The sequence below is a fragment of the Lampetra planeri genome, chromosome 14 (genome assembly GCF_965212315.1).
Source record: "Lampetra planeri chromosome 14, kcLamPlan1.2.h2, whole genome shotgun sequence".
Taxonomy (NCBI): Eukaryota; Metazoa; Chordata; class Hyperoartia; order Petromyzontiformes; family Petromyzontidae; genus Lampetra; species Lampetra planeri.
In genome coordinates, this window is record NC_136120.1 from 1,896,235 (window position 1) to 1,908,678 (window position 12,444).

The window sequence follows — 12,444 nt, forward strand, 5'->3', positions numbered from 1 at the left end:
GTAAATGCCAATGCGTAGCTTGATAACTCTGTCATTCTATGAGCCCAAATGTTATCCTGATGAGCGTTAATTTGCCTCCATTAGTTTTACGACAACGCACCGATGTCTTCATGACTGGCTCCACGCCAAATCGTGAAGGCGACGATGTCTTCTGGCACGTTTACTAAAATGGGAAACTAGCCCTCATTCTTCAAGTAAATTACCTACGGTAGTTCATTGTTTATTCCGTACCAGTCCTATTCATGAACTATCTTGGACCCAGTAGATTGCCAACATTTGATAGAAAAAAAATATGTTAGACCTGATTATCAACAGTTTCGAATTGCTATGAATGTAATTACTTTTCAACATTTTACGTCTTACAAAAATCTGTTATTCCTGTTTTATATGGTGTTAAAGTTTTCCATTAAATGTTTTGTTTATTTATTGGTGAACTTGTTTTGCTGTTCGATGTATCTCTAGAGTGTAACTGTCTTGCTCCTTGATGTAGTTATTTTTACCCAGGTGAACCTTGAAGAAGAGAGGCTTATGGTCTATTTGGTCTCTCGGTCAATCAATACGCCAGCTGGGCGTTTTTGCGCCGGTGTATTGACAGCGTCGCTGCTGACCGTAGCAAAGTGACTTGCATGCGTGGCATGTGTCGGATCGCTCGGATACAGGGAGCAAAGCTTGGAGGCATCGTTGATGCTCTCAGGGCAGCTGGTTGACGCCCTGCAGGCCCTGTCCGCGTGGCTCGACGGCGTCGAACCGCTCCTGTCACCTGACTTTCCCGTCCTGGGCGACATGGACACGGTCGCCAGGCTCCTGCGCGAGCACCAGGTACGGCACAACGTGTTCACCCGGTACAGCACAACACGTTCACATGGTGCAGCACGACACCTTCACCTGGTTCAGCACAACATGTTCATCGGGTACACCACAACACGTTCACCTGGTTCAGCACAACACGTTGACTAGGTACAAAACAACATGTTCACCGGGTACACCACAACACGTTCACTGGGTGCAGCACAACACGTTCACCTGGTTCAGCACAACGTTCACCGGGTACACCACAACACGTTCACTGGGTGCAGCACAACACGTTGACTAGGTACAACACAACATTTTCACCGGGTACAGAACAATATTATCACCAGTCACCACACAATACGCCCAGGATATGACGGCCGGGGATAAAATCGCGGCCCAAAATGCAATCTCTTTAAACGTTGCAAAGTTTTGTGGTTTTTAGCGCTGGGGGTGGTCCCTGCTGTCGTCCCGCCATTGCGCCCCCCGTCGGCAGGCCCTCCGCGAGGAGCTGTCGGAGCATGGGCAGAGCGCGGAGTTTGTGCGCCGCGCCTCGCGGGAGTGCGCCGTGCTGGGCGGAGGGAACTCGTGCGGCATGGTGGAGCGCTCCGAGGCGCTGCTCGCCCGCTGGGAGGCCGTGTGCCGGCTCGCCACCGCCAAGGAGACGCGCCTCCACGCGGCGCTCCAGCAGGTGCCGTGGTAGCGAGGGGATGTTAACTACCTCGCCTGGTATGCAGGAGGTCGTGGGTTCGGTCCCAACCCTTGACCGCCTGCTGTTTATTTGTAGTTTGCGTGTTTTTCTCTCCCCATGGTTGCGTGGATTTGTCTCCAGGTCCTAATGTTTTCTCCTCCACATTTAGAATCAACATCATGCGTTCAGAGTATTTGGCTGCTCTAGATTTCCGCGTGATAAGCCACTTCGTTGGGCTATCATTTATGGCCAGGTTGCTTCTGAAAAAGAGATAGATAGTTCAGTGGGCCTTACCTGGTAATATTAGAAGTTTAGTTTAGTAGAGGTGCGCCTGGCGCGATTCAGTTCACACGGATCAATCCAAACTTCTGTTCAGGGAATTATTTTGCCACGCTACGTCCATCTCAAATTCTTCTTCTCCCTTTATTTATTCACAATACTGCAGTGGTGTCCGGCAAGATAAGCAGTGTTCTCGACAAATATCGGGTGAGAAAGTCAGCCCAAATAATTCCTTGTAGCTTATGAAGCCAGCCACGCATGTATTGTGCTCTTCAACGAGGGTGAACAGCATCATGTCTGCTCGTAACAGGAGGGGGCCCTATAACTCTTGTAAAAAAAAGAATGAATAAAAATAAATAAATAAAAGAAACTAAACATTTACAGTACTAAAGTACCTGTAGTAGGGACTTTACTTTTTGAAAACTTGACAAATTAGTCAAAAGGTCACCGAAAATGTGGAGACACAAACCAGAGCAAAAATAACTATTTGCTATAATATGAAAACACATTTGCCCCGACAGCTTCCACACTGCAAATTAAATCCTTTGGAAGGACGTTTGTGCCATTTTTACAGAGTACCACAGTGAGCTTGCTCTCGTGATGGGCGTGATTATCTGCTTCGTACCATCGCTTTTGCAACCGTAGCAACGTCATCAACAGCATCCTTTGAATTCATGTGGAATGTGTGCAGGCCTCTCAGGCGTGGAGAGGTGCGGTAGTAATCAGCGGGTGGCCTTAAGATTGGCCCTGCGTGAGAGGCAGTTGAACATATGAAAGGGGTCCGGTGTGAACGAGTGATGCATGAATCTCAGACCTAACTGATCAGTTTCCAGCGTAGTTTGGTGGGGGTGGGTGGGTGGGTTGTGGAGCATGGCGGAGGGGGGTGGCGGTGGCGGCGGGGCTGTTGCTGTGTTTGTAAGAGACCGCAAGGGCCCAGGCACCTGGGTACAAAGACGGGGGGATTTAGAGAGGGCATCCTATTCGATTCCTTACACCAGGACTCATTCCAACCACGCTTTGCCACTGTTTCGCAGGTTGTACTTTCAGGCATTTTATACCTGGGCAGATGCAAATCAATACCTTTCGTATGAATTCAATAAATATTTCCATGTTCCCGCGCCTGGAAACGTGTGAGATAATCGGTATCACCCTGAGAGAGTGAGAAAAATCCTGACTATGTGAGTCTCGGCGCTAATGCGCGAGGTGTGAGAGCATTTGCGAGCTGAGACGCAGCGCTCCGTTTTTTGCAACGCCGTCGCTTTAATCCACGACACACGTGAGAGCTTTTGCGGCTGCTTTTCTCTCTCTCGTCCGGTCATCTCGCCGTGGAGCAGGCGGAGGAGCTGGCGAGAGCGATGACGCGGCAGCTGGAGTGGTGCACGTTGGCCGATCGGATGCTCTACCCGCACGACGCCCTGCCCGAGGAGGAGGATGCCTTGCAGGAGCTGGCCAAGCAGCACGCGGTCAGATGCGAACGCTGCGCACGATCTGCCCGTTGCCCCCCCCCTCCCCCACGTCGCAAACCCGCCCACCATCTACTGGACGCCTGTGAAAAAGCTTTGTAGCTTATCGGATTCCTCCAATCTCAATAAAGATTCTGATTCTGAGAAAGATTTTGAGGTTTGCTACCTCGATCCTGGTTTTCCCAGGATAGTCCGCTTTGTTTTTGGTTCCTGTAGCTGTCTTGGAATATCTGCAAGTCTTCCCAGTACAACAAATGTCCCGGTTTGTGTCAGTTAATTAATGATACACCACGCAAGATAATCAATTTACATGTAGATCCCCTCCTTCTGCTGTATTGTGAGATTCGTTTTTCCCATGACATGTCCAGTTTTTTCGTACGTCAGAGGTGGCACCCCTAAACAGACCCTCCTCCTCCCTCCTCCCCTCGCCATCCCATCGACATACATCAGTGTTCTTCACTTATTTTCAGAGGGGGGCCGATAAGACATCAGTGTGAGGGCCGCCACACATTTTAAACCATTGGGGGTTTGACAGCACAATGTTTTTTCACATTTTCTATTGTCGGGGGCCGCACGTCAAAGGCCACACTGAAGGCCACCAGGGGCTGCCAGTGGCCCGCGGGCCTTGCAATGAAGAACGCTGGCATACAGCGTGAGCGAGTGCTTACGCGGCATTTTATTATCACCGCAGGAGTGGATGCTGGAGCTGGAGAGCAGGGAGGAGGAGATGGCAAGGATCTCTGGCCTGGCTGATGCCATCTTGTCTACTTGTCACCCCGACGGCACAAACAGCCTCAAGCAGTGCCTGGCCTCGGTGCACAACAACTTCCAAGAGGTGAACACGTGGCCCCGGCAGACAGGACATTCTCAATTACTGGCACATGTTTAAGGAAGCAGATAATAATGTACGTGTGTATGTTGAACTTCTTTCGCCGACCTTCTGACTTCATAGGCCACCACGATTGGTGGCCACTGTTTACGATTATCCAGGAGAGCCTAATTGAGTCTCGGGACTCTTCCTCGGGAGGATCGTGCCACATTTGGATGTTTGGCCAGTTTAATCAATAAAGATTTGGCATCTGGGAGGACGGGCCTACGTGTGCACACTATAACCTAATGTGGCTTATTCACTTACAAATCCGGAGCCACATTGAATTGTAGATTGTTTCTTAGCGACCCTGGCCGCCAGGCTAGAGTTGTTCATAACACTTATATTTTTGCTATTGTCTGCACGTGCAGGTGAGTGGCCGGGCCTGGCGGCTCCAGGCCTGGCTGGACACGTCGCTGCGGGAGCTTGAGGAGCAGGCACACCTGGCGGAGGAGATGTTTCTGTGGCTGCAAGAGGCGCAGGACTCGCTGGCCGAGAAGGAGACGGAGCTCCTGCCCCAGGATGAGGAGTCCATACAGGGCCTCATCGACGAGCACCAGGTGACGAGCCCAGCTCGCCGAACCGGCGCACTTTTGCCGTACGTTGCCATTGACTTGCTAGCTCAGCCATTGGTTGGTTGCACTTTGAACTTTCCCATTCCGAGACGTCTGCACGTTGCGGGGTCGGTCCCGTTCACCGCTCAATCTTGAAACGCGCATTTCCAGAGGCGTAGTGCCGCTGTTTTAAAGATATTGTACTCACTGCAGAGAACTGTACCGACACGACCGCACTCTAGGATAGCTGGCGCCAACCTGTGCCACACGCCTTCCCGCATGGGAGGGCGATGATGTACACGTATGTCGAATCATGCAAACGAATTGGAGGAAAAACTGTTAACGTACATGTACGTCATCGGAATGGGTTAACAAATGATAGACATATATCACGCACCCATGTGTTGCGCTTCAACATCACGTACCCTGGCAAATAGGTATTTATTGGGACAATTGTGTCGAATCATGAAAACCATTAATAAAGGAAGAGTCAACATAGTGATGAGGAGACTCATCTGAAATGTGTGATGTCTCAGTGGTGCATCCAAGGGGTGCGCAGTGGAGGGTGACTGCTACCTCCCTGGGTATTTTGTTGATAATTACCAGAGAAAATGTGTTGATTGTTTATCGTTAATGTAGGACCCCATTCCTAGAGAATTCAATACTGGGGCCATTCCCCCCGCCCATCCCCCCATGGGAAGAGGTCCGCCTCTGTGATGTCAGTACTAATTATGAACGGGTGACGACCATACTCAGTCACTCACTTACTCACTCACTCTATCATGCACCGACTATCTGGTTCCTGTACTTACTCAGGCAATTCTTGAACGAGCCTCAAGACTCTTTTTCAGGAGGTTAATCCTTGCGATGTCTGGCCAATTCCTCTTCAAGCATTCTTAACTGTGTGGGGAAAACGAAAGTGCCTGGATAAAGTACAAACATACGAGTCATAACTCCTCGGAGATACGGTCAGAAACTTGCTTCCTTTCGTGCTGCTATCAGTGAGATGATGACGAATTCACCTGCAATTCAGAACGATGCGTTTTGCACTCACTACATTTCACCTGCTTGCTTTTTTTGCTTATCACGGTTGTTGAGTGCAAGCCCAAAGGTCCCCCAAAAACGCCGACGCTGCCTTCAACCAACCACATCTTCTCGTCGTCTCCAATTGCCCGATGTTGCGTCTAGACCCCCCCCCACCCCGCCCCGCCCGTAGCGAAGCGGCGTTTCTCACTCGGCCACGCGCCGTTCGCTGACACGAGGCCGTTGTCCGCAGAGCCTGATGGAGAGGATGATGCTGAAGCAGCCGGAGATGGACCGCCTGGGTAGGTGCAACAGGCGCAAGTTCTCCAGCGAGTCGCAGCTGAGCGGGACCCTCTCCCCCTTTCTGGACAAGACGAGGACGCGTGAGTTTGGCCATCGTTTTTCACTTCACGCTTTTACAGGGGAGCATATTGAGTCCACCGATGATCTGTGGAGAACGAGTGACTGAATTGGAGTTCGCATGTTTACTGTGCTGACTTTGTATTCCTCGATCATTGCATGAGAGCTCATTGCTTTGGCTGCATGATCGTGTGAATTATATGTGTTGTGTGTGCAGCATTGTTTGTGTAAGCTGTAGGTAGTCAGCACACTGCGCGCTACGAACCCGGCGACCCGAGTTCAATTCCTGCTATATTTGAACTGGGTCTAGGGCTTCCTCTAGGTCGACTCAGCCTTCATCGAGTACCTGGGGCAGTGTGTAAACATCAGCACTGGGGAGACAAAAGTGGTGGGGTGTGGTGTTGGTCCATCCCGGCCTTCATAGGTCCTCGCTAAGAGCACTTGCACCATAGTTAAAGGCTATATTGGGGATCTTCGTCTTTGTGCTGTGGCACGTGTGTCTTGTGGTCATGTGCACGCTGTGGTGTCCATGCCCTTGCCACATCCGCCTTGTGGCATTATTGTTCTGTGGCACGCATGCGGGGTATGGTGTGTGTGCGTGCGTGCGTGTGCGTGTTCGGTACATGACGTGAGCAGCATGACCCGCATACGTGTGCGTTGTGTGACATGCGTGCCGTCGCACGTGTGCTTTTGCACCCGTGCATTGACTTGCGTGTTTTGTGCACGGGCGTTCAAGTGCGGCACGGTGCGGGCCGCCGCGTGCGCCAGCGGCGGCAGGGCCCAGGCTCGTGCCGTCTTACCCTGGCACGAGCGCCGTGGCGACGTCGCCCTCTCTGAAGCGGCGTGCGGGGGCGTGTGCGTGTCTGGGCGCAGGCAAGCTCTCGGGCTCGCAGCCCGACAGCCCCGTGTCGTCGCCGCTGTCCCCCGGGCCGCTGTCTGAGCCGCGAGACCCCCACGTGACGGCGCTCGTGGCCTGCTGGCACCAGGTGTGGCTCGCGGCGCTGGAGCGGCAGGGCCGGCTCCGTGACGCCCTCCAGCAGAGCCAGACGGTGAGCGAGCAAGTCGACCTCTGGCGGTCAGTAATTAAGGCTGTGCGAATTGTTAATTCATCCCAGAGTGCCATTATTATTATTATCATCATCACTGTAGTGGCATTATCATTATTATCATCATCATTAGTTGCTCAATGACATCTTATCCATCCGTTATTGTCATTCTGTTCTGATCGTCATCATCATTATCATCAGCCTTGATCTATTCACTGCTGGATGAAAGCTGCAAGCTGTCACCATCTCTCACGGTCTCCGTCTAGCTCCTACATACAAGCTGACTTCATCACTCCATCTCAGCCGTAGACTTTCTCTCAGGTGCCTGCCACTCTGTCATTTGTCTCGACCATCGGCTGTCATCCCCTCCTAGAGCCCTGTCCTGCGCAAGGCCACTTGCTTGTCTTAGGTCAGCGTGATGTCTCTAACTTGTCTACGTTCTCCAATCCTTGTGTTCCTCTTCCAAACATGTATGTTTCCATGCACTCGTGCAGAATTCTGTAGAATCGGATATTTATTTGGAATTGTTGTTTGAGCTCATGTGGTTCTCGTTCGCTTTTAATATGAATTTGGTCAACAGCAGTAAGGAATTACCAATGATCTTGAAGTGTTAGGCATGTAATTATGTATGAAATAATTAAATAAAATCTACAATCATGCTCATGACACATGTATCTAATTGTGCAAGAATTAATTAATTACAATTTGTTCAAATTACTCATTCAACAACATCAAAAACTTCAGCTTTCATTCATAAGGCACTAAATCACGGAACCAAATGTCTCGAAGTGCCACATATTCGTACATAAGTAAGATGCTAATTTGTGGCATTCAGACTCATGGAGTGAAACATATTTAGTTTAAATTATATTGCAAAAAATAACAACTACAAACAAGGTTTAAGATTTACAATAACGAATGATCAACTCTTCCATAAAATAACGAGTCTTAAATAAGGAGAATCATAAAATCACCTCAGTGTATGAACATGCCGATGAATTTCCATAAAACTTCTTTCATCGTTTGAAACATTTTTGTGCTGATGGTTTATGGTTGTGGTTCTACAGAACAGTCGAACTCATCAGACATTAGAAGCTAAGCCTGGGTAAGACTTAGATGGGAGACTACCTCGGAATACAGAGTCTTGTAAGTTTGGGCTTTGAGGTGGCCAGGAGATGACAGTACTAGAGAGGAATCATTGACTCCATCTGTGTGGAGCTTTGAGTGTTACCCCCTCGCATGGGCGGTGTGTTTTCTCCAGTTATTCCACTTTCCTTCCCAAACAAGAAGCCAAAAACTCATGAATGGAATTGCTTAAAACACCCAGTGTAGCGGGACCCTCCTGCAAATAGCCTCTTGTGACTCAGTGAGGCTCCCCTGGGGACGTAAATCACATCGCCATTATGACCTTCGACATCGTCTTGAAAACATCCCTTGTTTAATAATCGATTGGTCAAACATATAATGAAGGACCCTCCTTGAAAGGAGTCTGGTGGCCCAGCGGGGCTCTCCCGTGTGAATGAATACCATTGTTTTTACATCGTACAGCATCGCCGTAAATCGTAATTTTGACAACGGGCAGATGCGGCAGGAAATGGAGCAGGAAAAGTTCAGCTTCGCGCAGTGGAGGAAGCTCTTCTCGCAACAGACGAAGCTGAAGAAGTCTCGTCTCATGGACATCTTCAAGCGTCTGGACGGAGACCAGGACGGCCGCATCACACGGGATGAGTTTGCCCGCGAGATCTCTCTGCTGGGTAAGAAGGAGAGAAGCCTCTCCCTGTCGAGACAATAGCAGCGTACAACCATCCATTCATCAACGTTATTTAGAACCAGGTGCCTATGACTAGATCACTTGGAATGGGCCCAATGTCGTCAGATCTCATGAGCTAAGCAGGGGTGGAGCCTGGATAGTGCTTAGATGGGTGACCCACAACACACACGTAAGAAATGTGGTAGGGCTTGCGGGACTTAGTGGTGAGCAGCAGAGGGCAGTGAAGCAATATCCATAATTGTTCTGCACTTCTTTGCCCCACAAGTCTCATGTCCATTCATCCCCGCCTTTACCAACCTGCAAGGACCAATAAATCCTATGCTGCAATAAATCCTATGACCTGCACGCCTTGGGAAGACTTTCATCCAGCTACGTACGGTACGAAAGAAGTTCAACACACAGTACATGTATCGGGAGCACGAGACGTCAGTGCAATCGATGAGTCGATGCTTCGCTTGTAACTGGTGACCCTGGTCCATTTCCTGTAGGGCTGGGCAGCGAGGAGTGGGAGCTGGACGCCGTGGTCGGGAGGTTCGGGGTGCAGGAGGGCACGCTCGTGGACTACTACCAGTTCGTCTCCGAGCTGTGCCCCAGCAAAGCTGGCGGCAGCATGACAGACGCCGACAAGATCGACGACGAGGTGAGCTGTGCACCATGCACAGATGAGTTTCATTTTGTAAAGATGCACGAGCAAACGTGCAGGCATATGCCAACTCAATGCAACTCCAGCAGTAGTCCCTGCAAGACCAATTTCGAAGTGTTTGTATGACTGCTATTGTGAGGGTAAAAATAATGCAAATAGAATTGGATAAAACATGAAATATCAGACGTGATGTTTCTCGAATTGGCAGGAAGCATTGGTGAAGTGCGCTGTGAACCCGGTGATCCGAGTTCGATTCTCAGCCTCGGCTAAGACCAGTGGAAAGTGATTTCTGAACCGCCCCTGAGCGACCGCTTCACAAACCCACACTGACTAGCGTGGTGAAGCATGGTCAAATAACCCCCATGACCAGCATGGCGTAGGGAGGACTTAATCCGGCAATGAATTGATGAACACGGCGGCGAGATGTTAACTACCTCGCCGCTTGTGAAGAAGGTCGTGGGTTTGATCCCAACCCTGACGCCTGTATATTTGGAGCTTGTATGTTCTGGCTGTGGTTGCGTGGATTTTTCTCCAGGTCCTCCAGTTTCTCTCTCCACGTTTGCTACTAGAAGATTTCCACGTGATAAGCCACTTTGTTCAGATATAATTTGTGGCTAGGTTGCTTCAGAAAAAGAGCTTTATAGTTCTGTGGGCCTTATCTGGTAAAATATTAAATAGTTAATAGTAAGAGCTATATAAAAAAAAAAGTGTTGAATCCAGAATCAAAGCGATATTTCTATACAGAATTCTATAAAAAAAATTCATACAAAATAAACCTTAAAATATTTTTTTTATTTAGAATATGGCTCAATTACATTTTCTCCATTTAAAGATGTTTGGGTTAGATCGTAACCCACCACCACCCGAAACAGCCAACCAGTAAGGTTTGTCTTGTACACAAAACGCGCCAATTAGTTACTACTTCAGCCCACTGGTGTGTTGGAGAGTAAATCCACAATATTGGTCGCGAAAGTGTATGTGTCAAACTGAAATTTTCTTCTGAACTTATGTGCACAGATGTGAAACAGGTACTTTCACTATACTGGTGATGTTCCAGTCTACATTGTAATCCAAATTGAGGTATTTGGATTTGTGTATGAGGATTGTTCTTGTGTTGACGTACTCCTATACTGAGTGGTAACATCTTTGCCCATCACTGCCAGGTCATTAGAAAGGTGTCCGCCTGCAAATGTTCCCGGAGGTTCCAAGTGGAGCAAGTGGAAGAAAACAAATACAGGGTAAGTTTCACGTTTGTTCAATCTGGGAAAAATAAAACCCCAACAAAATTCAATAAATGTGCACATTTGAAGATTTAAATATTCACCCAGAGACAGCTCCACAAACTAAGGTCCCTGCTGAATTACATCAGAATGTTGCATGGTGGATGCGGACATCTTCAACGCCAGTATCGAATTATGAGTAGTTCACAGAGTGACTGTGGATCCCAATTTCAAAACCATGGACCACGTGGTCACATCCCCATGGGTTGTGGCATACTATGTGGCCTTTAATGGTGTGGCAATGAATAAATAATATAAAAAAAAACTCTTTTTAAAACACGCTTTAATGAAATGTACCGTACTAGTAATGGAAGTACTCCAGGAAGTAGCCGCGAGGCTTGCCATAACGTAAGGGACCGTGGCCATTTAGAGCCAACGTCAGTTGACCATGGACAATTATAGCCAAGCCGAAACATCACATATAAAAAATAATGTTTCAAAATATGTTTTTTTTAAATGATAGAACATAGTATTATCATCAGTATGACATAAGTATACCAAGTTTGCAGTCGATACCACATTGGGAAGTGGGTACAACTTGAGTTACAAGATTTGAGGATACAACAACGACAACAGACAGAGTGAGTTAAATAAAAGCGCGTAAAAAAAAGATCTTTTACCATGATGGCCTATGACCAAATCACCCAGAATGCATTCGATCTTGTCAGACGTCGGAAGCTAAGCAGGTTTGGGCCTGCTTAGTGCTCGGCTGGATGACAGCAGTACACAACAGCTGTTAAAGGCCACATGTCTATGTGGCAGGCAGCAGAGGGCAGCGCAAAAAAAATGTGTTATACTGTACACTCGTGCTCCTTGTATGTGTTCCCAACTTTATTGATGTGGTGAAATATGGTCTCCACCCCCCCCCACGATCCGCATGGTGTGGGGGATGCCCTCATCTAGCGGCTGCGCGTGTGTGCACGCGCGCGTTACTATGCCGAGCCGTGCGTGGCGGCGGGAGTTCTTTTGACGTCGAGATTGTAGTGCAAACCCTCCCGCGGTGAACACCGCACTCATCAGTTGCGGCTGCCGCACGCAGTTTGGGGACTCGCAGCAGCTGCGCTTGGTGCGGATCCTACGCAGCACGGTGATGGTGCGCGTGGGCGGGGGCTGGCTCTCGCTGGACGATTTCCTCCAGAAGAACGACCCGTGCAGAGGTACCATGGCGCTCTGTCGCACCACCACCAACCTACCTTGTCACGGCCACTCGGAGAACCCAGTGGTAATACTTACGCCTTGCGGCAAGAAGTGCCCTGGTTTCATTCCCGACTCGAGCACCTCTCTGTGTGTTTGTATATCCTCGCCCTTTTCTGCATGGATTCTCTCCGAGCCATCCCGGTTCTCCCCCCATAACTACAAAAACACACCGGAGTGTCATTATCGATTCGAACATTTTGAAGAATTCGAAAATGTACCTACAAATTACTCTTACGGTAGTCACCCTTTCCTGGCAGATTCACGCCCAGTTCCTAGCCAGATGTCGAGTCGCCTTGTCACACACAAGGACAGCTCCCGAAAGGTGCATCGAACACGTTTTATTACGTGGTGAAGAGAGCACAATGTCAATGTATTCATTCATTCAGTCACGGGAGGCTGTCTGAATTCTAAATGTGGACTTATTGGTGCCAGCTCAACTTCTGAGCCACCCATACAGTACACCCTGTCGCTCAATTTACT

At 49.1% G+C, this 12,444-nt stretch overlaps 1 protein-coding gene across 6 annotated transcripts in view; it reads left to right on the plus strand.

Moving 5' to 3' along the window:
* Nucleotides 1–12,444, plus strand: part of LOC144722284 (uncharacterized) — a 111,735-nt gene that overhangs the window by 94,443 nt on the left and 4,848 nt on the right. For all 6 annotated transcript variants that reach the window (XM_078600395.1, XM_078600391.1, XM_078600393.1 and 3 more), the window contains 11 exons: nt 660–819; nt 1,286–1,480; nt 3,094–3,222; nt 3,914–4,057; nt 4,462–4,650; nt 5,921–6,050; nt 6,901–7,076; nt 8,656–8,827; nt 9,333–9,484; nt 10,651–10,725; nt 11,807–11,924. In XM_078600395.1, the coding sequence (XP_078456521.1) occupies nt 660–819; nt 1,286–1,480; nt 3,094–3,222; nt 3,914–4,057; nt 4,462–4,650; nt 5,921–6,050; nt 6,901–7,076; nt 8,656–8,827; nt 9,333–9,484; nt 10,651–10,725; nt 11,807–11,924 (1,640 nt within the window). The remainder of the gene's footprint in view (nt 1–659; nt 820–1,285; nt 1,481–3,093; nt 3,223–3,913; nt 4,058–4,461; nt 4,651–5,920; nt 6,051–6,900; nt 7,077–8,655; nt 8,828–9,332; nt 9,485–10,650; nt 10,726–11,806; nt 11,925–12,444) is intronic.